Source organism: Amphiprion ocellaris, chromosome 6 (genome assembly GCF_022539595.1).
Source record: "Amphiprion ocellaris isolate individual 3 ecotype Okinawa chromosome 6, ASM2253959v1, whole genome shotgun sequence".
NCBI classification, from domain to species: Eukaryota; Metazoa; Chordata; class Actinopteri; family Pomacentridae; genus Amphiprion; species Amphiprion ocellaris.
Genome location: NC_072771.1, coordinates 20,239,269 through 20,264,721, shown reverse-complemented (window position 1 = coordinate 20,264,721; position 25,453 = coordinate 20,239,269). Strand labels below are relative to the sequence as shown.

The 25,453-nt window shown below is 42.1% G+C and overlaps 1 protein-coding gene and 1 long non-coding RNA gene across 7 annotated transcripts; both read left to right on the top strand.

Moving 5' to 3' along the window:
• The first annotated feature begins 8 nt into the window (after nt 1-8).
• On the top strand, nt 9-14,782 carry disp3 (dispatched RND transporter family member 3). Of its 3 annotated transcripts, none has more exons than XM_023285571.3 (22): nt 9-1,006; nt 1,236-1,322; nt 5,526-6,515; nt 6,612-6,831; nt 6,986-7,122; nt 7,252-7,386; nt 8,491-8,651; nt 8,827-8,966; nt 9,085-9,176; nt 9,294-9,458; nt 9,848-10,009; nt 10,089-10,235; nt 10,324-10,460; nt 10,580-10,749; nt 10,850-10,980; nt 11,294-11,478; nt 11,571-11,697; nt 12,095-12,240; nt 12,344-12,503; nt 12,598-12,711; nt 12,811-12,983; nt 13,209-14,782. In XM_023285571.3, the coding sequence occupies exons 3-22, from the start codon at nt 5,534-5,536 to the stop codon at nt 13,563-13,565; spliced, it is 4,041 nt and encodes a 1,346-aa protein (XP_023141339.2). In that variant the 5' UTR covers nt 9-1,006; nt 1,236-1,322; nt 5,526-5,533; the 3' UTR covers nt 13,566-14,782. The 3 variants fall into 3 exon arrangements, with proteins under 3 accessions (XP_023141339.2, XP_035811105.2, XP_035811106.2); XM_035955212.2 differs by having other exon boundaries at nt 9-1,115; XM_035955213.2 differs by lacking the exon at nt 9-1,006 and adding an exon at nt 1,018-1,151.
• Nucleotides 14,783-16,453: 1,671 nt separating this feature from the next.
• LOC129349097 (uncharacterized) lies at nt 16,454-20,732 on the top strand. 4 transcript variants are annotated; one of them, XR_008601956.1, is made up of 4 exons: nt 16,454-16,663; nt 17,567-17,667; nt 18,621-18,721; nt 20,329-20,732. It is a non-coding gene; the product is annotated as an uncharacterized LOC129349097 (long non-coding RNA). The 4 variants fall into 4 exon arrangements; XR_008601955.1 differs by having other exon boundaries at nt 16,497-16,663; nt 18,621-20,453; nt 20,558-20,732; XR_008601953.1 differs by having other exon boundaries at nt 16,497-16,663; nt 18,621-20,453; nt 20,517-20,732.
• Nucleotides 20,733-25,453: the final 4,721 nt, after the last annotated feature.

Sequence of the window (25,453 nt, the reverse complement as noted above, 5' to 3'; positions counted from 1 at the left end):
TTAAGTGACTGAAAAAGTCTGTTTTGTCCGATATGTCCATCACAGTCACAACAACAGGATGGAGACAAAGTATCCTGTTGGTTGCCAACATACACAAACACACACATATACACACTGCAGGGCCATGAGCGCCAGTCTCCAAACCTGTTTCCTTCCTGTATGACTCCTCACTGCACCAACTGCTGTAGAAAGAGTAAAATTTCACTTCACACTTATCTGCTCCCATTTAGACGGTAGCTTATTGCCTTTTGATGTCAAGGCAATCCAAGTTAAACATGAGCAGAGGTTGTGAAGCGAGGTGATGGATGAGTTGAACGTAGCAGTGAGAGTAGAGAGCTGGTCATTAATGTTGGATGAGAGTGAGCAAGGGCGCTACAGTCCAGGAGAATGCATTATTGGCACTGCAAGGCAAACATGACAAGTCAAATCAATGCTGAATTTACAATCCCCAATATTAGTGGTGCTCTAAACACAGCAGTCACACTGCATTTAGAACAGAGAACCACACTGAGCAGCTTTGTTTCATCCGGCATGAAAGCACAGTTCCAAAATTAAAATGACAGAAAGCTAATAAAGTCTTACTTGAGATGATTATTTTAAATTGCTTGTACTTTGTTTCCCACTATAGCCAGTTATTCTGATCACCCTCTTATAACACACCCCACCTCCCCACCAACTGAGACTAGACTAGACCATACCAACTCTGACATGATGGGAGGGGGCTCGACTGCAGCATCGTGACAACTGCATCATTTTGGCCACCTATAACCAGCCGAATGAGAACTGAATCTTTCCAAGTGACACTGTAACTAAGGTGTAAATTCCCCCCAGGCTCTCCAGCCCGTCACCAGTGATGTTGGGGAGGTTTTTGAGCTGCGTTTCCCTCCTTGTGTCTCTTCTACTATTGAGCCAGTCAGCAGAGCAGGGCGAACAAAGCAATGGGAGAGAGAGAGAAGAGCTTCTGGGAAGAAATGTCTCTCACTGACTCTGTCGCCTCGACAACCGGGTAAGAAAGGAGGGGAGGGAGCACCAGAGAGGGAGAGAAAGGACCGGGGAGCATAAAGGAGAGGAAAACAACACATTATGAACTGATGAGGATAGAGGATTCCTACAGAGTGAGGGAAGAAAGTGGATTTTTGTGTCATTCTCTTGTGAGGGTTCCCTTGGTGCCTGTCTTGATGAGTTATTAACTATGACAATAAAGCAGTAACTGATTATTTTTTTTCCCACATCAGTGCATGGAGCAGATGAAATTTCAGAGCACAAGTTGGACCAAGGAGGCCTGATTGCTCCACCTGTAATTCCTGTTCCATCAGCCTCAGGTAAGTCTCTCCTCAGTGTTGCAGGCATTTGCTTTGATAGGGATGCTTTTGTTTCTCATTGATGAAATGTAAATATGAAATATTGATCACTGAAGGCAGCCAATTATGCGGTTATCTAGAAGATGTATGAAAGTCAACAAATTGTTTTTAAAAAAAATCGAGAAAAGTTTTCAAAATTTGCCTTCATTGTGGGGTTTACTGGAAAGAAACGCTACCTCCAGTGGAATATAAGGCTTATTTATTCAGTTTCATTCAGGAGAGTGAGAGAAAATGCATGCTTCATCCCCAGCACGCTTCACACACTTTACTCAGAGCTTTGCAGTTCCTTCAGTGTGAGCAGAAATTCATGGGCAATAAGAAAATGAACACCTTTGTTTGGTGTGAATGGTTCTCGAGAGTTTGACTCGACCAAAAGACTCACAGTGCGTAAAGAATGGAAGGCACGTCCACTATAAACATACTGCAAGCGCTCATGCATGAGGAATATATTCATGGAGCACTAGTGGTGAAATCAATGCTCCTTTAAACGAGGTGGTATGCTGGCTGAGTTTACACCAGGCTCAATGTGTGGGGCAGGAGGCAGCATGTGATATCCATATTGGATGAGATGGAGAGGATATCAACTGAGGAGGGTGGGGGTTTATTTTTAGCTGCTGTCAGTAATGAAGGTTACAAATCTCTCACCTTTGTGGACAAGATAGAGACGTAGAGAAAAGGCAGCGAGATTGAGGGGAGGAAAAGGGCAAGGGAGTGAGGGATGGAGAGAGAAATGATGATATGTGAAAGGTTCAGGCTCAAATAATGCTGGGCGCCCACCTCACCTACTCGACACAATCCAGCGCTGTACAGGAGGGTAACAGCACTGCCACTCAGCCGATCTGTGTTTTTACTGGAGATAAATACAAACAGGAGACATGCGGTCAAGGGAGGTTTGTGGTTCATCAGCCTTTTTTGCTTGCAAACTCGCTGAACATGATACACGAGACAGACACAAATACAGCTGTGTGCTGCTTATCATGGGCCACCACATTCAGCTGCTGTACTTCCAACCATGAGGCAGGTACAGCTGGGATGCACTTGTTTAAAAAAAAAAAAAAAAAAAAAACCTACAGAGAAAGTTCCCAGCGGAGTTGGGAACAGTATTCAGACCACAGTCACACTCCATACATAATACAGGGGCAGGTTCATTTTCCAAGCGATTAATGCAAGATTTCATACCTCAACACCTGCACAAAGAGATTCATTTCAGGCCTCTGGCTGCATTAATCTGTCACATTTTTGAGTCTAAAAGTGCATTATAGGCAAAAAAACAAAACAAAACACCGCCTCGCTATTAAGAACAACAGCTTTAATAAAGACTGAGCCATATGGGAGGCGGCTTTTATTCCAATAAATACAGAACGCAAGATGCCAAATTACACTGTATTTTTAATCCACACCTGCACAGGGTTGAAATCGACTGTGTTCCCCTAATCTTTGCAGAAAAATAGCTACGCTGAATAGTTCTGGCAGCTTGTAAACACATTAGTTATAGCAGATTCTGCAATGCTCGCAGTGCTGTGCAGCTGTACGCGGCTCATAATTACTGTACACGAGGTGCAATGTTCTTAGACGCAAAGAAGCGTCAGAGAACAGAGGGAAAAGGATGCGTCCCCGAGGCCGTGGGTTACTGTAGTTATCTCCGAGTTCGTTATCCTCCACTGTACCTACATGCTGTCTGTTGCAAGACAAACCCACACAGAGAGAAGAGGGTTAGCTGAAAGCACAGAGAGAACGCTGCCTTAATGTGTAATAAGCACCATGTCTGCCTATCAGTCCCTAATGAGTTCCTCGAATTGACAGACTTTGACATCTACACGGCTAATCAGCCTATTTTGATGTTGAGACGGGCGCAGATATAAGAGCCGTGGAGATTTACTGATAGTCCTCTCATTTAGGTTTTTTTCCCCCCTCCATGAATATTAAGCAGCGAAAAAGCAACATTTTTTTTACACAGATGTTTGAGGTGCTGGTGGGTGTTTGATGGGTGATGGCTGTGGTGTGTGTGTGTGTGTGTGTGTGTGTGTGTGTGTGTGTGTGTGTGTGTGTGTGTGTGTGTGTGTGTGTGTGTGTGTGTGTGTGTGTGTGTGTGTGTGTGTGTGTGTGTGTGTGTGTCTTCAGTCATTCCCCAGGCTTTTCACTCCTCCCTGCTTTCCTTTCCACCCCTCTCATCATGTTGCTGCACTTGTCTGCATGCCTCCTCTCGTCTTGTGTTGATGAGAGCACCATCATCAAAACAAGCTGGAGAGGCAGAGAGGAAATGTAACAGGATTATAAAAAATCTAATTACCAAAATTAGCAGCTGTATTCAATTTCATTTGCCGTGAATGCAGAATGATATCTCACATTTTTACCAGTGGTCACATAATTGGTCATTTCTGTCAGTGGCAGGGACACGTTTAAAGAGGAAAAGGAACTAGCATTGTAGCATTACAGTAAACAACATAATAGTGCTCATTTTGGAATAATAGCTCCTGATAAACAGTAATACCGCCTGTAAATTACAGCCAACAAATTGTAACAAATTATGCTCCTTGTTGTAGAAATATGCAGCACTGTAATCCCAAAGTAACTGAAAATAATTGGTTGATTTTGGAGAAATTATATGTTTTGTTTTCTGTTTTCACACTTTAAAAGCAAACTGCCCAACATCATTAATGAATTTGTCCTCTAAAGATGCAGGAAGTTCACATTCACACTGCGTGGGCTGCTGCTAGCCTGCTGCTCTCCCGTTTAAAGGTGCACTGGTTCTCTTGTCTGCACTAGGATGACAGTGTAATTAATTAAACCAAGTGTTGTCAAGATATATATATATATATATATATATATATATATATATATATATATATATATATATATATATATATATATATATATATATATATATATATAAAGAATACCCTCAAATTACCCAGACTATTAGATCCAGTGTAGAGTTGTTGGCTTTCAACTCCACATGCTTTATTGTCCCTTTTAGAAAAGGAAAAATTCAGCATGAAACCACATTTGTGCGTCTAAGTCCTGTGGACATTTGAGAACATGAAAAGCTGTTTCTCTCAGGAAGTGAGAAACTGTAGAGCAAAGGCTTTTAATGATGTGCCCATTAAACACATCCACGAGCTGCTCCATTATCAGTGAACTGGGGTCTGACCATACCAGGTTATTTTCTGCTGCAGAAGTGAATACATTTTCTGCTCAAACACCACCATGAAATAAAATTTATTCAGGTGTAAGAGTCTATAAATCAACAAGCCTGCAGTTCATTTTGTTGCCTCAGGGTTTATCTCTCAAGAGTCTTTCTTCTGTGAACTGAAGTAATTTTTTATCATTTTAACAAATATTGATCAAACAATATAATTTGTAAATTCTGTTTATGATGGATTTTCACTTCAGCCACAGAGCTGAGCACAGCTATCTTTTGCACATAATCAAGATTCAGTGTCTTACCTGGCTGACCTTAAAGCACCGTTCAAAAGAGAATAGATAAATTGCTGCAGTTAGTGGCCCACTACTACTTGAATGCAAACCGTCTGCAGTATCTCGTGTGTAGAAGAGTGGAAAAAAGTGGCACCTATTGACACTATTAGTCAAAGGCTGCCCATCACATGCGATAAACCCTCTCTTATTCTGCAACTCCATCTAATACTCCACTCACTCTTCTTGTCAGTAATTAGACAAGCCAGATGATTTAATTTGGTGCAGAGCGGACACTGCTACATCGACCGCTGATGTGTAGACAGCCACCGGTAGACTGTCTCCAGGTGATAATGGCTTACACACAATGACAGAGAAGAAGAACTAAATCGCAGCTTTTAGCCTGTCTCACCCCCAAACTCTTGTGATCAGCATCTTAAAGCAGGACTCAGCCAACCATTTTCTCTTGTAAGCCCTTGAGGGAAAAAAAAGGTCCTCCTCCCTCAATTTTCTCCTCATGAACTGCCAATGGGAGGCCTTTGTCGACAGCTGCTTAAGGACAGACTTAATTCTCTCATGCCCTTGCCCAGTAAAACTTTGGAAGTTACCTTGTCCTTCATCTTGTCTGATGCCTCTGTCATCTGCTGATTGTTCAGACATCTATTTTGTGCCTGTGTTCACCTGCCCGAGGAGCCAAAAGGCACAGCTTTAAGTGAGTTATGATCGAGTGGTGTTATGTGTCCCTGACAGGCTCCAGCATGGACACGGATGATGAGCCGCTGCTGTTTCAGACCAGCTGGGGAGGCGAGGAGGAGGAGGACGAGCAGGAGGAGGAGGATGGAGTGGTACAAACAACAGGACAGGACTGTTCCTCTGGGGACGCTGGGGTTTGTGGACTGTGGAGGGCAGTGGGGTGGGTTTACACACAGCCCTGGGCCAGTGGAGGGGTTTTAGGGGTGGCTGTCCTGCTGCCATGTGCCCTGTTTGCCTACATGCTGCTCTACTGCCCTCCTCTGGACATAGACCTCTCCTACAGTGCCTTTGAGGTTCACAGTCACTTCTCTGCTGAGCGCTTTGATGCCCTCACCATTGCTGTAAAGACTCAGCTGGGGTCCTGGGATAGACGTAGGCGAGACTTAGATACTATCGAGTCTGAGGCACTGCGGGAGCTTCTGCTAGAGAAGCTGGGAGGACAGGGAGCATTCAACAGGACAGATAATGAGGGCATGAGGTCCTCTGCTCATCAGAATGACTCTTTAAGTCCAGGAGATGATCAGAAGAGAGGAGCTGCAGCGAGCAGAGATAAAAGGACAATACTCGATCTGGGTCAGGAGGAAACGGGGAAGCACAAGAGCTCAAATCCCAGAACAGAGGAGGAAGAGGAGAGATTAGGGGAGAGAAATTTTTCCCTCATTAGGAGGCGCAGGTTTGCTCCCAATTACTACTTGCAGAGTCAGGCCCTGTGGAGGATTGAGCTGGTGTTCGTGGCTCAAGGGCACGGCGATCGCAACATCTTCACCCGAGAACGTCTGCAGACGATTCACCACGTAGAGCGCCTGCTAATGCAGCACCCACAGTTTCATCAGTTCTGCTGGAAGCCTCTGGAGGTACTGAGGGATCTGCCACTGGGGCCGTCCTACTGCTCCCCACCCAGCTCACTCCTGTCTTACCTCTACCCCAGTGAGAGAGGAGGGAAGATTTATTATGATGGCATGGGCCCAGACCTGGCTGATATTCAGGGTAAGGCCACAGTGAGAGATCCAAGGGGGAAATCCAGTTCAAACAAAAGTCACTTTCCGTAGCAGTCTAGCCTAACTGTGCTGATTTGCCTTGCAGGTTCCCTGAGTCTGGCCATCACCCACCCACAGTTCTACTGGTACGTGGATGAGAGTCTGTCCCCTGAGCATCTCTCCTCGTCTCTCTTACGCAGTGAGATCCACTTCGGAGCTCCTCTGCCATCCTACTACTCCCTGCAGGATCGAGCAGACGAGCAGAGAACTCGCTTCAAAAACTTTGTGGTTCAGTATGGAGACATTCTGGCCCAGCAGTCTACCAGGTCAGGAAGAAATGACACAGTATTGGCCATTTATACCACTACAACATCCTTCCCCTTCAGTGTTTATTTTATTGACTTATAGTCACAACATTCGCTTATTGTTGCAAGTGGTTGCAGTGTGATGTTATTTTAAACCCGCTGCCCTTGTTTCCAGTCAGGTGAAGGTGCTGTATGGGGGAACAGAGCTGTTTGACGATGAGGTGAGACACACCTTCCACAATGACATGATGCTGGCTGTCATCAGCGGAGCATGCATCACTGTGCTCGTCTATGTGCTTACCTCCTTTTCTGGTACAGTATGGCCTGTTCCTTGTTTCACTTGTGTGCGCACACCTTAATTTTCTGAAGTGCCAGAGTTCGTTTAGAAGCACGTCGATGTTTACCTTCTCCTTGTCTTCTCTCCTCGTTGTCTCTCTACAGTTTTTCTGACTTTCTTCGGCCTCGCCTGCATTGGACTGAGCTGTCTGATGGCTCTTTTCTTATACCATGTTGTCTTTGGTGTTAGGTACCTGGGCATTCTCAATGGAGTTGCTGCCTTTGTCATTATCGGTATTGGTAAGAGAAAAGCAATAACACCACCCCATCCCTCTATACAATGGATATGAAGCTAAACAACCAGTTTGATTCTGGAGTTCAAGGAGAAACAGCAAATGTGGCTCTGTCAAAATGTCTGAAAAAGTCCTGGCAGCACCTCTAATGCAAACTAATTAACATGTGACATCTTGGTTGTTTAATCTGTACAAATATAAAATGGAAATTCATTACCTTGAGGTTTAATGGGGCTTTTTATATTACTGTTAATAGACTCCGGAAAGGTTTCAGCACCTGACCATTAAATTGTCCAACACATAATCTCCATGGTGTCCTTCACTTAAGTAAAAGCACCAATACAGCAACGTAAAAATACTTCATTACAAGTAAAAACCCTGCACTAAAGCAAAATGTAGTAATTCTCAAGCATGAATATGTAAACAACAGGTTACTGTTGCTGCAGGTGGAGCTTGTTTGAACTACTGTATATTCAATTTTATATACAGAGGCAGAAGATAAATCTACGAGCTTTTCAGATAATTATTGGGAGAAGAAATAAGAAAAAAAATTCAGTTTTCATTTTTCTGCTTTTTCTCTAATCTTAGTTTTTTTTTAAATTAGAAATTGAATCATTTAAATGTTTATTGAAGTGAAACCACCTATTGTGTAAAATATCCATCTTAAAAGCAAGTAAAGCAGTGAAATAAATGTAGTGGAATAGAAAGTACAATATCCCCCCTCTGAAATGTATTGGAGTGGAGGTGTAAAGTGGCACAGGTAAAATAAAGTACAAGTACATACCTGGTAACTTTTCACCACTGCACAATCCTGCACTACAAGATAGCATACTGTTTTATAGTTGTTTTTGTTGCAGATTACATTCACAAGGTGTATTGTGTCAATTAGTTAACTTTCTTGTGTTCGTTAACTGCTTTCCTCCATTTCCCGTCTTTATGCAAAGCTAACTGGCTGCTGACTTTAGATCATTTGAACCAATAGATGTGTAAATGGTGTCGATTTTCATTTGACTCAACTGTTTCTTTAAAGGTTAAAAAACCCAACACTTTCACAGTTCGCTTAGAATGACATGTCCTAAGACAGTTCTTTTGTCTTCTCGTCATCTCTCAGGGGTGGACGATGTCTTTGTGTTCATCAGCACCTTCAGACAGGCTTCACATCTGCGTCAGCCAAAGCAGCGAATGATCTACACAATTAAAACAGCTGGCCGAGCAACATTCCTCACCTCCTTCACCACTGCAGCAGCCTATGCTGCTAACACCTTCTCTCAGGTAATCATGCAAGAAAACCCGAGCACTTAATAGAATCTGTACTGGAAGCATAAATGACTCCTCTGCTGTAGTTGAATAGAAGCGCATGTCTCAGCATACAGCAGTTCTCATGCGATAAGCACAAATTGAATGTTTCAAGGTCCTTTACACTGTGCTTCGCTTAACTGACACTCAGATCCCAGCCGTGCATGACTTTGGCCTATTCATGGCCCTCATTGTCAGCTGCTGCTGGCTTTGGGTGTCCGTCCTGATGCCAGCTGCCCTGTGCATTTGGACTCAGTGTGTGGAGCCTCGTGAACACGCCTGGTTGAACTGGTGAGCCAATACTTGCTTACTTTTGTGTGAGATGTTACTTGTGCATGCAGTACGACACCGCGGGGGAGATGTAATCCCTTCAGCTGTCTCTCTCCCTAAAACTCTTGTCCCTTTGAAGCTGGAAGTTGTTTCCGGGCCTGTCAGCGAGCCACAGCCCTTTGTCAGATGAGGATGATGATGTGGCACTTCTGTCAGTGGAGATGGAGCCAGGTGAGATTATTATCTCCCTTGCATTCAGTGGGTGACGGAGGGGGAGAATTGGAAAGGGTGGGCTGTAAAACGTGCCTGTCCAGGCACCACTAAGGCCCTTCCCTTTGTCTCATCCAGGCTCCTGTGACACAGACAGTGATGCAGCCATTCTGTCCTTGTCCGTGGAGACACCTTTATCCCCTCCAGGCCAGCAGCATGTGGGTGTGGTGAGCACAAATCTCCAGTGGGCCCTAAAGCACTTAATGGCAGAGCCAGCTGTGGAGCACCGTAAAGCCGTTCTAGGTGAGATTTAATATAAACTCTGAGAACTTACTGTGATTCTGACATGGCTAGGATCAGTTTATATCCAAGAAAACTTGAGACGATCCGGGTAAAATTGTATAATTTGGTCTTCTTCAGATATTGTGTGCTGAGCTCTTGATGTGTGATTTAGTCATGAGAGTAACCTCAAGCTTTAATAAGAGCTATTGAAGAAATACTGAAATCTTTGCTTGTCCTGAGGGGATTCAGCCTGTCAGTGGTACAGCAAGCGCCTCTCATGAAGTATTCATTTGCACTCTTCAGGAGCGACTGTAACTGATCCTCGCCACTGATCTGTCCTTCAGCTGCTCTATCTACTCCATCAGTCCCTCCTCTCTGCCTTTGTTTATTATTGTCTTCCTGCCGGCCAGGTGTCTTTCTCCTGGTTTTGCTCTTTTCTGCTGGCTGCTGCTGTCTCCTGAGGCCGGCCACTCACGCCCCCCTTCTGTTCCGCCAAGACACAAACCTCCAGACTCTGCTGGCTCTGAGGAGCAACCTCAGTGGACAAGGCATCTCCTGCCCCATGTGCTCAGGTGAGCACTGAAGGAAACGCGCTCGGTCAAAAATAAAATATCCAGAATAAATATCTAAAATGCATGTTGTATCCTGCAGGTGTGTTTATGGAAAAGCCCCACCCGCTGAACATCCACACATCCTCATCAGGATTTAAGTTTTCCACACACCAGCAGAGCCCGAGCACGACAACCTCGACTTCTCCTCAGAGTTCAGCAAAGATAAACTCAAGCACCAACCAAACAGGTAGACTTTCAGCAAATAAAATCCTTCTCCCTCCTTACTGAAAGCCTATTTCCTTACTTTGAAATACTGCATTTTGCACCGTTTTTAGGCCCTTGGCTGACTGTTTACATATCAAAGTTGGACCTCGGAGCTTCCGGTACTCTTTATCGTTTCTCCCTGAACACCAGCATCCCATCTCCATGGAAAATGTGCAGCACAGAGCACGAGGAAGTGTCGTCATTTCAGGTTTGATAGCAGAAAAAGTCATTTTGATGATTTTTATAATTAGTTGTATTGTTACATCACCCAACTGTGATATCTGCCACCAAAAGCGGCTTATAACTAATCTTGTTTTATCTGAATAGGCTTTTAATCAGCCCCGCAGCAATTACACCACCAGAATGACAGTGTGTGTTTCCCATGTGTACCACCCATACCCCAGCTGGATGATCACATCCAGCTCATGTGATCCTCATCATGGCTGGACGCCAGAGTTTTCCTTCTATGTAGCGGCATCTCCGCAGCAGCAGAGCAGGTGAAAGCACAAAGGAAATAACATGAGAGCACAAGTTAGAGGGACTGCCATGTTCTTTTAGTGGGGAATCAGTCATTTCAGCTCTGCTCTCCCTCTTTAGGAGGCTGTACTTTGCACAGCGCCGTCTGAGACCTCATCCCAGCCGAGTGTGTGTCAACCCTCCTGGCTGTGGCATCAGTTCTGGGCCTGATGGACCTTCACAGGGAAGCTTTTATACTCCTTTTCCCAGCGGTGAGCGAGCAAGTGTCACAGCATTAGAAAGCATCATTAACATAAAGACGGTTTGTTATCCCATCAGGAAAACAGTTTCCACACTGCACGTGTCACGCTGCTGAAATGTCTCTTTTATGTCATCTAATCTCGCATCGAGTCTGAAAAATAGAGAGGATGCAGTGATATGACAGTTTTCTCAAATATAGCTTATTAAAGTGGCACTGTCTCCACCCACTGGAGGATTTTTCCACAGTACTCCGCTTGTACGGATATTTTTACACTGCATAAATAAACGGCTTTCGGAGATTTTTCTCTGGTTCTATTTTCAAAGATCCCTCATCTGCTGCCAAAACCAAACCATCCAAAACGTTTGGCTTCAACCCATGCAGCGGCGGTGTGTGTGGTCACCCAGCGGTGCGTCCTCTGGTCGACACCGGGGCCATGGTTTTTGTCGTGTTTGGGATCCTGGGAGTGAACCGAAGTGAGCACAAGGATAACCATGTTATTGGAGATATGGTGAGGGTCACACCCATGTCTTGCATCAGCTTAACAATCAGCACGAATAATGTAGAGTGAAATGTTGACATGTTGTTTAATTTTCTCCAAAGGGCAGCATTATTTTGGATCCAGACTTCGATATTTTCCAGGAGATGGGGCACCTTTGCAAAATCTGCAAAGCTGTTAGTGCAAACACACAACTTGTGAAGCCAGGAGGGGCTCAGTGTTTGCCTTCAGGTAACACACACACATCAATGTTAATTTAGGAACTGATCAGTTGCTTTAAGTAATTTTTTAAATCAAAAGTCGTAACTCAAGCATGAATATCGAACTGATTTTTTAGGCTTCGGGGCTGTTCGGTGAACAAAACTTTACATCTTAAGACTTCAATTTGGGGTTTGGGAAATTATGTTCATATGCAATTTCTATTTTTTGTAGCTGCAGCTCTGACATGTCCTTTATATGGCACAAAAAATTAATTTAAAAGGCTTAGCCACTGGGTAAAGGACACAACAACATACAAATCGCAATCTGAGCAAAAAGAAGGCCGATTGAAATATAAAAGTCTGAGAAGAAAATACATGGATAAAAAGGGAGCTCTAAAAGGTTTTTCTTTGTCTCTTGTTTCCCTCAGGCAACAAGCTGTCTTCTATTCTGCCTCTGCTCCATCCTGAGTGTCACGCTCTCCCTGAACCCAACCTGCTCCCGGGGCAGCTCTCCCACGGAGCAGTGGGCATGCATGGAGGGAAGGTCCGCTGGCTGTCCATGGCCTTTGAGTCTGTAAGTCCCTTCATCTTTCAGCTTTTCATCTTCCCTGCATCAAACAGCTGTTCGTTTTGGAGTTGGCGCTTGTCCCCTAATGCTTTGCCTCTCCTCTCCCAAGACCACATACAAGGGAAAATCCTCTTTTCAGACCTATTCCGACTTCCTTCAGTGGGAGAACTTCATCCAGGAGCAACTCGCCAGCCTCCCGCAGTCTTCTGCCCTGCAACGAGGTTTCCAGACCTGCGAGCACTGGAAGCAGATCTTCATGGAAATTATAGGCAAGTGACAGGTCAAAAAAAGTTTTTTTTGTCTGCAGTTTGAGCAGCAGCATAGATAAATCTGATAAAATGCTTCTCTCTGGTCTGTTTGTAGGTGTGGAGAGTGCCCTCTGGAGTCTGCTGCTGTCCCTCGCCATCTGTGTGGCAGCTGTGTCGGTCTTTACTGCACATCCTCTGCTGCTGCTGCCCGTCCTCATAACCATTCTAGGTAAGAGAGGGAAGTTGCATATTCAGGTTTGGAGGTGATGCGTTTACACACTCAAAAATGCATCTTAAAATTAACTGTTGAGTTTTGGGGCTTGGACAGGGGTGATCTGTCTGGTTGTGGCGCTCATGTACTGGCTGGGATGGGAGATGGGAGCAGTGGAGGCGATTTCTCTGTCTATACTGGTTGGATCTTCAGTGGATTACTGTCTGCACCTGGTGGAGGGATACCTGCTGGCTGGGGAGACTGTTCCCTCTACGCCTGATCGTATCTCGGTATGACAGTGTGAATATGTCAATAATTAAAACCAGCTAGAAAACTACCACTACATGTTTTCTGTTTACACACTTGCCAGAACAAACTAATCATTTAAGGTTTGGGATTTAAAAAGGTGAGAAGTGCCCTGAAGTCTCATGAATAGATGATGCTCAGAGTGCTAATGTTGGTGGTCCGTTCGCAAGTTTTTAAAATCGTCCCATTAATCTTGGTTTTGTTTGCAGGAGCCTCCAGCCGAAAGGCAGAGGCGGACTCTGGAGGCAGTGAACCATGTGGGCGTTGCCATAGTGTCCAGCGCCGTCACCACGGTGATCTCCACAGTCCCTCTCTTCTTCTGTGTCATTGTGCCTTTCGCCAAGTTCGGCCAGATCGTGGCCATTAACACAGCCGTCTCCATTTTGTTCACCCTGACCGTGACTGTGGCCATGTTGGCCTGCATGGCCCCTGCTCGCTTCAGCAGACACCCCGGTGCTGTGCTAAAGGCCAGCCTGGCTGTGGCAGCAGCCGCAGCCTTGGGAGCAGCTCTGTGCTGGGTGGGAGGACAGCTGGGTGCGTTGGCCTGGGAATCAATCAGCACATAAATGCTACTGTCCATCCACTCACACTGATGTCAGACAGGGGAGTTATTCTGTATGCAAACTATGAGAACTGTATTTTCCCCCGTATATAGGAGGAACATCAGATCAGTAAATGGTCTCGTACTTTACAGCACAAAGATGTCAGAATCATCTCAGTATTTAGACACTGTCATCACAGAATATGTTATTTTCACTTGTATTGATCAGTGGATTGTAAGTATTGGGAGGATAAAAAGTCCTCCCCCACTGGGTATCTCTTCTATAATATGGTGTAACTGACTCTGTGACTCATAGTAGTGGGCTGACCTTTCTGGGTTGACATGATGATTCAGTTCAGGTATTTCTTTTTTTCGTTTTTTTTTGCCTTCGGCCCAGATGATTGAGTAATCGGTTGGGAAACACTGGCTGAGTCACAGCTTTCATCAGTGTAACTTATTGAATTGTGAAGAGCTGCCGACTCTTCAGTGAACTGCTGTTGTTGACACACCGAGAGGGTGCAGCGCTCTGACGTCCGTGAAGATTAGTGTTCCCGGTTTACGTGATTCATGGCCATTTTGTGAATCATATTGTTTGTTTAGTTTTTCATGTTTACTTAATTGTGCACTGAATGTGATTTTTTTCAGCCACGTTTGTGTCAAAGGTTATGATGTCCTGCTGTGGCTGGATTCAAAGTTGTATGAACCAAATTTATACTGTTTTTGCTAAATGTAAGGTGTGACGTAAATGTTTCAGTATGCTGCTTTGACACACTCTGAGCTGAACTGTGGATGCTGCCAGCACACACGCAAGTTTAAAAGAGTTGTGTATGCCACTACTTAGCACAAATTACCATCCTCTTTTTCCTGACTTCACAAGGTTGTATCTCAGATCTTTAACTGCTTCAAGGTCTTTATTTTTTATCATCAGCACCAATTGAAAAAGACCTCTTGTCAGCTCCTCAGGTGTACCCTCCACATGCCCTCCACCACACTTATAGGCTCTCACTGTAACCCACTCCGCTCCCTCCTCTGCTCTCACACAATTTAGAGCACCACTCAAACACCCATCAATGGCGGCTTCGGTCTGCCCCGCAGTGAAGGTGAGGTCCATTTGTCAAACCACACAACACAGTAATGGTTAGGGAGAGGGACGGACTCAATTGCAGCAAGAGCAGTAAATTTCTGTTTTGTGTGCGTGTGTGTGTTACTCGTGACTGTCAAATAAAGCAGGTGCAGAAAGCCTTGGGTCTTTTTTCTTTTGTAAAAGCTCAGCGCCATTTCCTCCTGCATTGTTATGTAACGGAGCGGCGGAGCAGGATAAAGACCTGTCACTGTCACATAATTACTGGGAGAGCTACGGGAGACGACGTCACATCTCTGGGTGGCCGCTAATTATTCATATGAAGCGACTCCGATTTAACCCTTTAAGACCCACCATTGTGCAAGTCCGTCAGGACATATTTTTACATTTTTACATGCTGTAGTGCCATTTTTTTGGAGTATTTTTATTTGCTTTACAGCAAAATAACTCTGATATCCCAAATTTTAATAACATGTACTGACTTATGTCTTAACTACTACAAAAAATTGCTTAAAAGTGCAATAAACCTTTAAAAAATGAAAATCGTTTTTTTTTTCACATATATTTCAAAATACAGAAATTGCATAGCTGTATGCCTCAAATTTGTAAATGTAAAAAAGTTGCACAATATCATTTGGAACCACAGGAAATTTATTTGGAGTCTGTACATAATTTGCTTTTTGAGATATGGTCAATTTTGTAACCTGTAAAAAAAACGAAAATAAACAAAAAACTGCAAAATTTGCAAAGAGACAACATCAACATCAAAACATATTATTTACAATAGTGCAATCAAATTTCTAAGTGTGCCAGATACTTATGAACACACATATTTTATGTACAAAACCATGGTCAGACCATAAAAACTGCATTTGAAAATAAAAGAAAATCGTTTTTACTGAGTTGAATCAGAAACAGTATTTTGATGGTCTCCTGGTCCAAGTACTTGGACAGGTCTGATGGAGAAGGGCTGTCCACATATTCTGACAGAGGTGGCTGGACACCTGGCCTCCTTTTCGGCAGGCAGGAAATGTGGCAGAGAAGGTAAGCTGTCAGGTTCCTTCTCAGTTTTCCAGCCAGCTGTAGGGAGCGCCTCTGGCCCGGAGCGCTCGCTGGTGGAGCGGCTGCTGCAGCGTCTCCTGGCTGGAGGACGGTCTGTCCCTCGACCTCTAGCTGGGGTACCAGGACAGCAGGAGACCTCCATTCTCTCCTCTTCCTCCTCCTCCTCCTCCCCAACATTGTAAATGCTGCACACAAAAAAAGCTACGTGGTAAAAATGATGCGTATTTTGCGCGGAATGCTTTCGGCGGCGTTCCATGTATATCATACTTTCTTTACTTTTCTTCAACTCAAAACAAACAACTTCTCATGAATACAGACTTACATGTCACTGGAATGATCAATTCCTTCCATAAGATCGGCTTCATCCGCGCTGGTGGCAGAATCCGGGTCAGACGAGGGGCTGGACTCTTCATCCGACGCTGTAGTTTGCTGGAGAGCTTCACGCCAGATGTAAAATAGTTTGGCGCGACCAGGTTTTCGCGGCTCCTCAACTAATGTGTGGAAGTGTGTCAAAGGTGTGTGTGGTGGGTCCGTGATCTGGTAATTGGATTTTCCGTTCTGAAACGGGTATTGAAAAACAAAAAACGAGTGGTTATTTGATTTTCGTTTTAAAATACAAAAATTAAAATTGAAATACAAGGCGTTTTCCCTTTTCATTTTCAAAAAGGGATATACGATTTTTTTTTAAATGCTTTGATTTTCGTTTTATATTTAGAATAATAAGAAAGTAAAATCAGTAAGAGAGAGAAACGAAAAAAAGGTCCGTTTTTTCATTTTCTGAGACCGGAAGTGGTCATCAGCAAGTGTGGAGCCAAACGACAACAAGATTCTCAGAGGGCGGAGCCAGAGAGCAGCGATTGGTCAGACCATAGATAATATAGAAGACAGCGCGCTAGCGTCTCTAGCCTATGTATATGTATGGTCGGCACGTCTGGTAGCATCTGTGGCTGCTGTTGATCTTGTTTTTGGAGTAAAACACGGTAAGAAGATAAATACTTCTAACCAGTAGCGTTGTTTTGTTGTACGTTAAGTCAGCGACTTGTGAAGAGTTGTGTTTTGTCGTGTTTGAGCAGTTGGTCCGGACGCGTTAGCGAGCTAAGCGGCTAAGTTAGCTAGCGGGCTAATTAGCACAGGTGGCTAACTTACCGCTGAACACCTGTGTTAGTTGCTGCCACAGCTGTCCGTCATTGTTAGAATGACCTTTTCAACCTGTATTTCTCTGCTGTGTATTTTAGCTTTTAAAAAAGTTATTTTACTTTAAGGTTAACTGAAACCCGTTCAGCTGCGCTGAAGTTTAACATTCAGCTGGTTTGAATTAAACTGCGCTTAACTTAACATTGCGCAACATTACCTCTCTGAATCTCCATAATTTCATTAAATTCCTTCTCTCTTCCACTGCTCAAGTTCAATCCAGAATATAAAATGACATTAATAGTGAATAAACTAACAATCAGCCATTGTATTTATTTATTACTGTATGTATTTGTAGTAAAACATGAGTTGAAACATCCTACTTTTGGATCTAGAACTGCACAAGCCGTTCATTTTCAGTCACCTGATGAGTTAAACTCCCCTTTTTATGTGAGGTTGGAGCAGAAAGTCTGAGTTAACAAAGAAAGTTCTTTATAATTTGCGATACCTGTTATCTCTGACTGAGGCTTTAGTTTTTGTTGAGCTGATTTACACGTAGAAACTTTGTTCAGAAAAATTTCTCAGTAGCTCAGAGGACAGGCTGCTTTTTACACAACCTTGTAAGAGAATGTCTGTCAATGCTTTCAGCAGAATTTAGAAACACAACACTTCCTAAACAGATATTTTGAGGCTGTGAGGTTGAACGTTTGAGAGTATATCAGTGTGTTTGTTTGTGGTCTTTCTGTTTCTAGGTGGAAGCTGAATTAGTGAGGATGACTCCTGCTCCTGTCATCTCTAAGCTCCTCACACATCTTTACCTGCACATGAGGAAAATCACTCCTGTAGAATGCAGGTATGTTTGTCATTATTATAAAAAGGTGTTGCCTGGTGACCTGCTGAGGGTGGCAGCTTGCATCAAGGACTGCTGTTGCCATGGAGACTAGGGGGTTGTATGTCCTGCAGTGTTTAGGTGGTGGTACATGTCAAACATCCACATGAACGTCAAGGTTTCCCAGCAGAACGTTGCATTAGAACAAGATGATGGATGTTGTTCTCTTCAGCTGTCAGTGGTCAGAATGTTGTGGTTGATTGGTGGATCTGTCTGCCTTTACTCTGACATCCAGAGTTATACAAAAGTGTAGTATGTGTGCAGAAGAGATTTACTTTATTGTATGCAGTTTTTTTGTTTTTTAAGGGAGAGCATTTTTTTTATCCACCTGAAGAAGACCTAATCTTTCCCTTCAAAGGATAGTTAATTGTTACTACGGCTTCCATAGTGGTCCCATCAGAGAAAATCATATCCATGTACAGATTTTTATTAATTCCAGGGCTGGTTCAGTAAAGATTATAATAATAACTACATCAGATAATTCTTGGTCGCAGTTGGAATTTTGCAGCCTGAGAGATGGTTGAGAAGGTTTGCAGTTCTTGTTTTAGCAACATGTTATAACAGAAGATCTTTATTGTCATTGTACATGAAATTATCTGCAAACCAGCAAAGTGTATCAGTCTGAGGTATCTAAAAATAAATAAGTAAAGTAAAATGCTTCTAAAGCCAATAATAAACAGAATATTTTGAGGGAATATTCTACAAAGGAAAGAAAAGCTCCATTCTCACTCCTCTCAGGATAAACTGTCATTAAAATTGACTTTAAATTTAGCTTCAACACAAGATAAAAACATTTACTTTCATTACTGATATTGTCAAGTTTTAATAAAGTTCATGCTACTTTTATAAAATGATGAAAGTGAATGAATTGTATTTCTGTGATCTGTGTTTGATTTGTCTTTTCTCCTGTCATCCAGATGTTCAGAGGGAGATGATGCCACATCTGGTCCAGCTGATGGAAGGTCTTGAAGTTCTCTGACTGGCCTCGACTGAAGATGGTCGTCTCACTGGATTTAAGGTTCAGATGCTCAGTAACAAACTACACCAGTGAGCCAACAGGGAAGCTTTAGGTTTATTAAATGTTGCTATGAAGGTATCGCTGTTTTTCTTTGTGAATGCACTGTGCTCCAACTGAAACTTGAATTAGAACTTAGAAGTAAATCCTTCCATCTGAAAGGATTTAGTTGCATTAATAACCTCATAACATTCAAATTTTTTATTCCAGTCTTGGTTGGAAATAGAATCTCTGTATTGATTCAGGTAAAAACTGAACTTCACAGCATGTTGGAGCAAAACAACCAGATGAAAACTGTGATGGTGTTGGATTGTCAGACCGTAATGTTGCAGCTCAAAGCAGCTTTTCTATCTCAGTTCATTCTGACATTCAGCTATGAATCAACACAGCAGATGGTGATCCATGCTGTGGAAGTCTCACATCTCCTGATTTAATGGAGCTGCTTTGCACTTTTTACACAGTTTATTCACCAAGACTTTATTTAATAAAAGTCCCATCTAGTTTTTATGAGGAATGTGATGTTTTAATTCTCTGTGAATAACTGCAGTCTAATGCAACAGCTGGAATTGTAACATCTGTCCTGATATTGATCATGAAGTATTGATCAGAATACTTATGGTTAGCAGTCATCCCTGAAGTTTTACATTAAAATCTTTACTTGTGTTGTGAACTTTGGTAAGAAGCAGAAACTTTTGCGTTGCCATGGATACATGAGTGTTAAATTCTGTCCATGTTTCCATTTTGGGAAATGCAGTCCATTTCCAGAATGTGGAGGAATTTAGTCTCACAATCACAGACAACAAATATTATCTGAAAGTCGGGTTATTGTTGTTTATCAGCACAATACAAAAAGATTAATGTTAGAAATATGCCAGTTAAGACTCTAGAATATCATGATTTATGTAAATTTACCTCAATAATATGAATGTTCAGGTTAAGATTGTACAGTGATATTTATTATGCAAGTTTAGCTGATTAAAGTTTATGACTCTGCACTAAAATATTATTTAAATTGACATCATTATTATAATATTTAGGGTCAGACCCTACAGTATTGAGATTACGAAATAAAATATTCTATAAAATGTAAATACACTGAACTCATTTGGATATATTTAAGTGAGACTCTACAATATTATTTGACACAAATCTATCTAAATCAAAATTTTAATAATTTTCACGCCAAACATTTACTGGACTGATTTAAACATTAAAATCACTCCTTTCTAATCCTCTGCTGTACGTTCAAACCTGAGGCCTTAAATAGAAACACACAAGTATCTGATTGAAGGAACTTCTGCAGAGTCCTGGTTCCAGAACATGATGATAGAATTATAGACAAACTTTAACAAAAGCTGCCTGAGAGTTTACAGGTTTTTATGTTAGATTTCTTCAGTAGTTTAATGAGCGTTATCAGCAAAAATCAAGTGTTCATTTGATGAACTTGATTTCCTGAAACATACAGAATTGGAGCTCATATCTTTGGCAGCTGTAAAGTTTCTGCTCCTTCAAAGTTCACAACACAATGAATGAATTCCTAAAACACTCTCAATGCTAGAGGCGTTTGTGATGCTGAAGCAGTGATCAGTTTTTCTGTTTCTTCTCTGGAGATGCACAATGAGGGACGTCTGCAGCGACTGAGAAAGAGTCTCACCACATCCTGACATGAGGAAAAAGACTTTATTGAAGACTACAATGAGAAAAACTATCAGACAGCAGACGGCATGCATTCAAGGTGAGCTCTGAACATCTGATCTGGAACAGGAATTCAATAACGGCAGCATGAGCTTCATTTCAGTCTGTAGCTGCTGAATTCATGGATGAATCATCTGGTACTAGAGAGGAAGACCATCAAACATCCACGTCAGCTGATGGAGGTCCAAGAGTCTCACCTAACAACCAACCTACAGAGTGAAGACCTCGAATCTGATTGGACGGCCTCCTATTCAGCCACGTGTGAACAAATGCCTCTAAGTTGATTTGTTTTCTAAAATAAATCTAGTTTGAGTCCTAATCTATGCCTGTGTGTTTGCTTCTTTACACTGCTGTTAACAGTTTAGGCTGTTAGATTGTTCCAGATAAGACAAGTACAAGATTGTTCAGAGCCGTTCTACCATGAGCCTGACAGGAAGAACTCCAACAGCTACTGAATGTTCCTGTGGTTCCCTCAAGGCTACAGGAGGAGTCCTACGAGGATGAGCCGGTCCACCTGATGGTGGCCAGTCGCTGTGGTTCAAAGCCAACACCGACTACGTGGACTTCTACTGGACCACACGGAGGCCTTCAAACCGGACCAACAAGTTCAGGGACTCCCCGGCTCGTGGGTCTGAGGACGCCACCGAGCCTCGGTCCAGCCGGCCTCCTGTCTGTGGGTGTTTGAGTGCTGAGAGGTTTGTGGATGCATGTGAACATGTCTGTGTTGAAACAGCAGCTTTGGACTCAGTAACGCCAGGAAAATTACTTCTAGGCTTGACTACTGTAATTCCTTCTTATCAGGTTGTCCCAATAGCTCTCTGAAATATCTGCAGCTGATCCAAAATGCTGCAGCCTGAGTACTGACGGGAGTTAGCAAGAGAGATATTTCTCCTATACTGGTTTCTCTTCATTGGCTTCCTGTTAAATCTAGAATATGAATTCAAAATCCTTCTTCTGACATATAAAGCTCTTAACAACCAATCTCCATCATACCATTAAACCAACCTTTTAGGTGCATATCCAAGGATTTTTGGTGGAATGTTCCTTTAAGGTGGGTGTTTGAGGACCTTGTAGGTGGAATACTTCCTGAAACCAACCTTTTAGGTCAACATTCAAAGATTTAAGGTGGAATATTCCTTTAAACCAACCTAAATTTCATGTTTTGATTATTATCAAGTGAGAAACCTCAATCCAGACTCCTCATAATGATGTTTGAGATTTATGCTGCTGTTATTTGTTTAGTCCAGACTAAATGACAGAAATCCACAACTGTAATTTTATTTCAGGACTCGGTTATTAAATGTCAAAACAATCCATGTGACTCTAAAAACTCAACAGCTTTACAAACTCTAAGATTAAACTCTCCACAAGGATCCAAAATAAGTTGGACTTCTACATGAGAGCTTTAATTATTCTTCATCTACTTCCTGAAAAGTTTGGTCCAGAAAAAAGACAAAAACTAATATTTTCAGCTCAACTAAAGACAGACTTTGTGATTTTTCTGCTCACATGTTGTGTTGTAAACTTCCTCTTTCAAATAAATAGCCGCCTAACCCCCTGGAAACCAGCGTTTGTCCTGTTTTTGTGTTGGTCCTCGGCGACCCAAGACAGCCGGGTCGTAATGTTTTTTGAGCAACACACCATACTATGACGTTTTTACAATGATGGTTCTACTATGGAACCAGTTTGACATGTTCAGGTGTTCTTTGTGTGAAAACTCAGAGATTTCAGGTATCAGAAGGTGGTTTTCAACTTTCTTTGTTAACTTTCTGCCTCAACTTTAAACTAAATTTCCTTCACTAACCCAACCCTCTGGACTTCCAGTAAGCTGGGTTCCTATTGGCTGTCCAGGTGGCTGCTTGGTGTTATCAGGAACACCTGAGCAGCTCAGTGTCTTCCTGCTTTATTTAGCTGCAGTCAAACATTTCCTCTGCTTCGCTTCACTACTGAACTAGGTTTGGCTCTGTTGGTTTAGTTTGTTCTTTAGGTGTTGGCTTGCAGCTTCCAGCAGTAAAATCATCTTTAATGTGTTTCTTGGTGTGTTTTAGGGCTTTGTACTGAATAGTTGTCTTGGTAAATGTGGTTCTTTAGCCACAGTTAGCACATGGTGCTAATGTGTGCAGTGATTAGTGGATTTGGTGCAGCTGAGTTGTGTCTTTATCTTGGCTGTAGTGAGTCTTTAGAGGTTTTTGGTCAGACACATTCTGTATTCTTGTTTGTGAAACAACGTTGGTTGTCCAGAAGGTAAGAGTTCCTGTCCTGATTCTCTGTTCTCAGAGCTTCTCTGGTAGGCTGTAGGAGACTTTAGCGTTTGGGTTCTGCTAGTTTGGTTTTTGTACGGTTTCATTTGGACGACTATCTTGAGGCCCCTCCATGTGGTTTAGTGAGGTTTTCTGGAACAGTTCTACATAGCAACCTGCAGCAGAAGAGACTTTGAGAGTTTTTAGGAAGTTCTGGTGACCAGACTTTAGAGCAGCATAAACATTTGTCAGCAGTTTGAGCAGGAGAAGGTGAGCTTCAGAGTAGAAATGAGATGGAAACCTTCTTGACCCGTGTGGTGAGGTCCTGTACCAAGAGTTTGAGCAGGTTGTGAAGAGTCTGTAGTTCTTTGGTCTGAAAGCACAAGAAGAGTCGACTCATTAAAGGAGAAAACAGGAGATATTGTTGGTTCTTCTGTCGCTCTGCAGTTTCCACTTTCCTTAGACTGAATATCAAGTTTATATTTTAAATGATTTGCCATGTGAGCCCAAGAAGACTTCAATAAAGTCCCTCCATCCCCTGGACACAACAGATTTTATTACCATGTTAAATCTTTTTTTTTTTTTTTAATATGTTTGTGAGTTTTAATCCTAGTTTTAGCAGTTTTTCTCTTTGCTTGTTTAGTTTTGTCATCTGTGTGAAAAGTGCTAAACAAATAAAGTTGATAAACTGAATAATTGACTAACTCATGATTGTGACAACAGAAGTATTTTCATTGTGATTTAAGGGTTTGTTTCATTTTAAAGGTTGGGGTTAAAATCTTGACAGAAAATAAAGATTAAAGAAGTAAACTACAATAAAAAAGCAATTAAATCAAAGGAAAAAAACATTTAATACAATAAAACTTTTAAACAGAAAATTAAACATTAAATATAAATAAATTATATTAAAGACAAGATATTTAATTAGATAAATAAACAGAAGATACAAAACATGTAATTATGAAATTAAACAAAATTTTTAAGACAAATATTAAACATTAAAGATGAAAAATTTTAGATAATTAAACATTTTAAAATTCAATTAAACAAGAATATTAAACATTTAAAAAATACAAAACATTTAATTAGATTATTAAACCTTTAAAAAGACAAAACATAATTAAATTAAATGTTTAATTAGAAAATTAAGTCTTAAAGACAGTAAAACTTTAAAGAGGAATTAAACAGAAAATACAATGAAGCATTTAAAAAGAAAATTAAACATTAAAAGGAGGCAAAACATTTAAAAAGAAAAACCTTAAAGATTTAATGGAAAAATTAAACATTGGGAAAGAAAAGGAAATTTTTCAAACAAGCCGATAAAACATTTGAAAAAACAACAATTAAACATTAAAAAGACAAAACATTTATAAATCAAATCAGACATTAGAAAAGAATAAAAGGTGAGAAAAGAGCAAAAGTAAACATTTAAGAAGAATCAAACTAAAGACAAAACATTTGAAAAGACACCAGTTAGACTTTGTTGTTTCTTCAAACATTTCCTCTTTCTATGTTCTTGGTTTGATTGTGGACATATTTACTAAGAACTCATTTCAGAAAAAGATAAAGTCTACTAGTATTTGAAGGCATTGATCAAACTAATGTTACCTTCTGATCTTCACAAACTTTACTGTTCAGTGAAGACAATCAAAGTTTGTTGAGGATTTCGAAAAAACCCTCAGGTGAAGGTCTGAGAAGAACTCAGATGGATGGTCTAAATGTGAACTCAAGACTCATGGTCACAAGTTTTAAGGCTTCTGTTAACCAGAAAGTTCAAACTAACAGAGAAGTACTGAGAAACTTTTAAAACTTCAGTCCTCAGACTGTCTGAAGGTTCAAACTAACAGAGAAGTCCTGAGAAACTTTAAAGATTTCAGTCCTCAGACTGTCGAAAGCTTCAAACTAACAGAGAACTACTCAAGAACTTTTAGGTTTTCAGTCCTCAGACTGTCGAAAGGTTCAAACTAACAGAGAACTACTCAGGAACTCAGAAGATTTCAGTCCTTGGACTGTCTGAAAGTTCAATCTAACAGAGAACTACTGTGGGACTTAGAAAATTTCAGCCCTCAGACTGTGTGAAAGCTTAGGTCCTGAGGACTTGGGAGGTGTGGAGGCTTTGGAAAGTCTTGGAACTGAGGGTTCCACCCTCCAGAACAAAGGCCGAAGTCCAACCTCCTGAGAAAAACGGTCGAGTCAAGACTTGAGTTAAAAAAAACCTCAAAAAAGACAAAAAATAGATGATAAATGCGCAAAAAAAAGGAGAATTAGTATCTGAGCGAATAGCTCAGGGGAATAGAAGACAGACTACCAAGTGGAAGGTCGCAGGTTCAAGACCCACCACTGGCATTTTCTTTCTTTGTCTTTGTCAGGATTTTGATAAAAATTTAAGAACAGTCTGGTCTTGAACCAGCGACCTGCAGCTCCACAGGCAAATCCTTAACTCACTGAGCTACAGATCAGATGAAAAGAAATAAATTCGTCGTCCCTTTGGCATCGTAGTTTCTGAAGTGACCACATGGGTGGAGCCAAGGCGGAGTCTGGGTGGAGTCAGGGCGGAGAGTAGGCGGGGAGGTGGGTGGCGGCCTCCCCCCTCTACTCCCCCACCTACCCCCACCACCCACCACACCTTCCCCCGCCCCACGAGTTCTTCGAGTCTCCACGAGTTCTTCGAGTCTCCACGAGTTCATCGAGTCTCGACAGGTTTTCCTGAGTTTCTGGAGTTTCCACGTGGTCCGAGGCAGAACAAGTTGTCATGAAGAGGTGTTGAAGTCGGCCAGGATGGACTGACTTTTTACAGCAA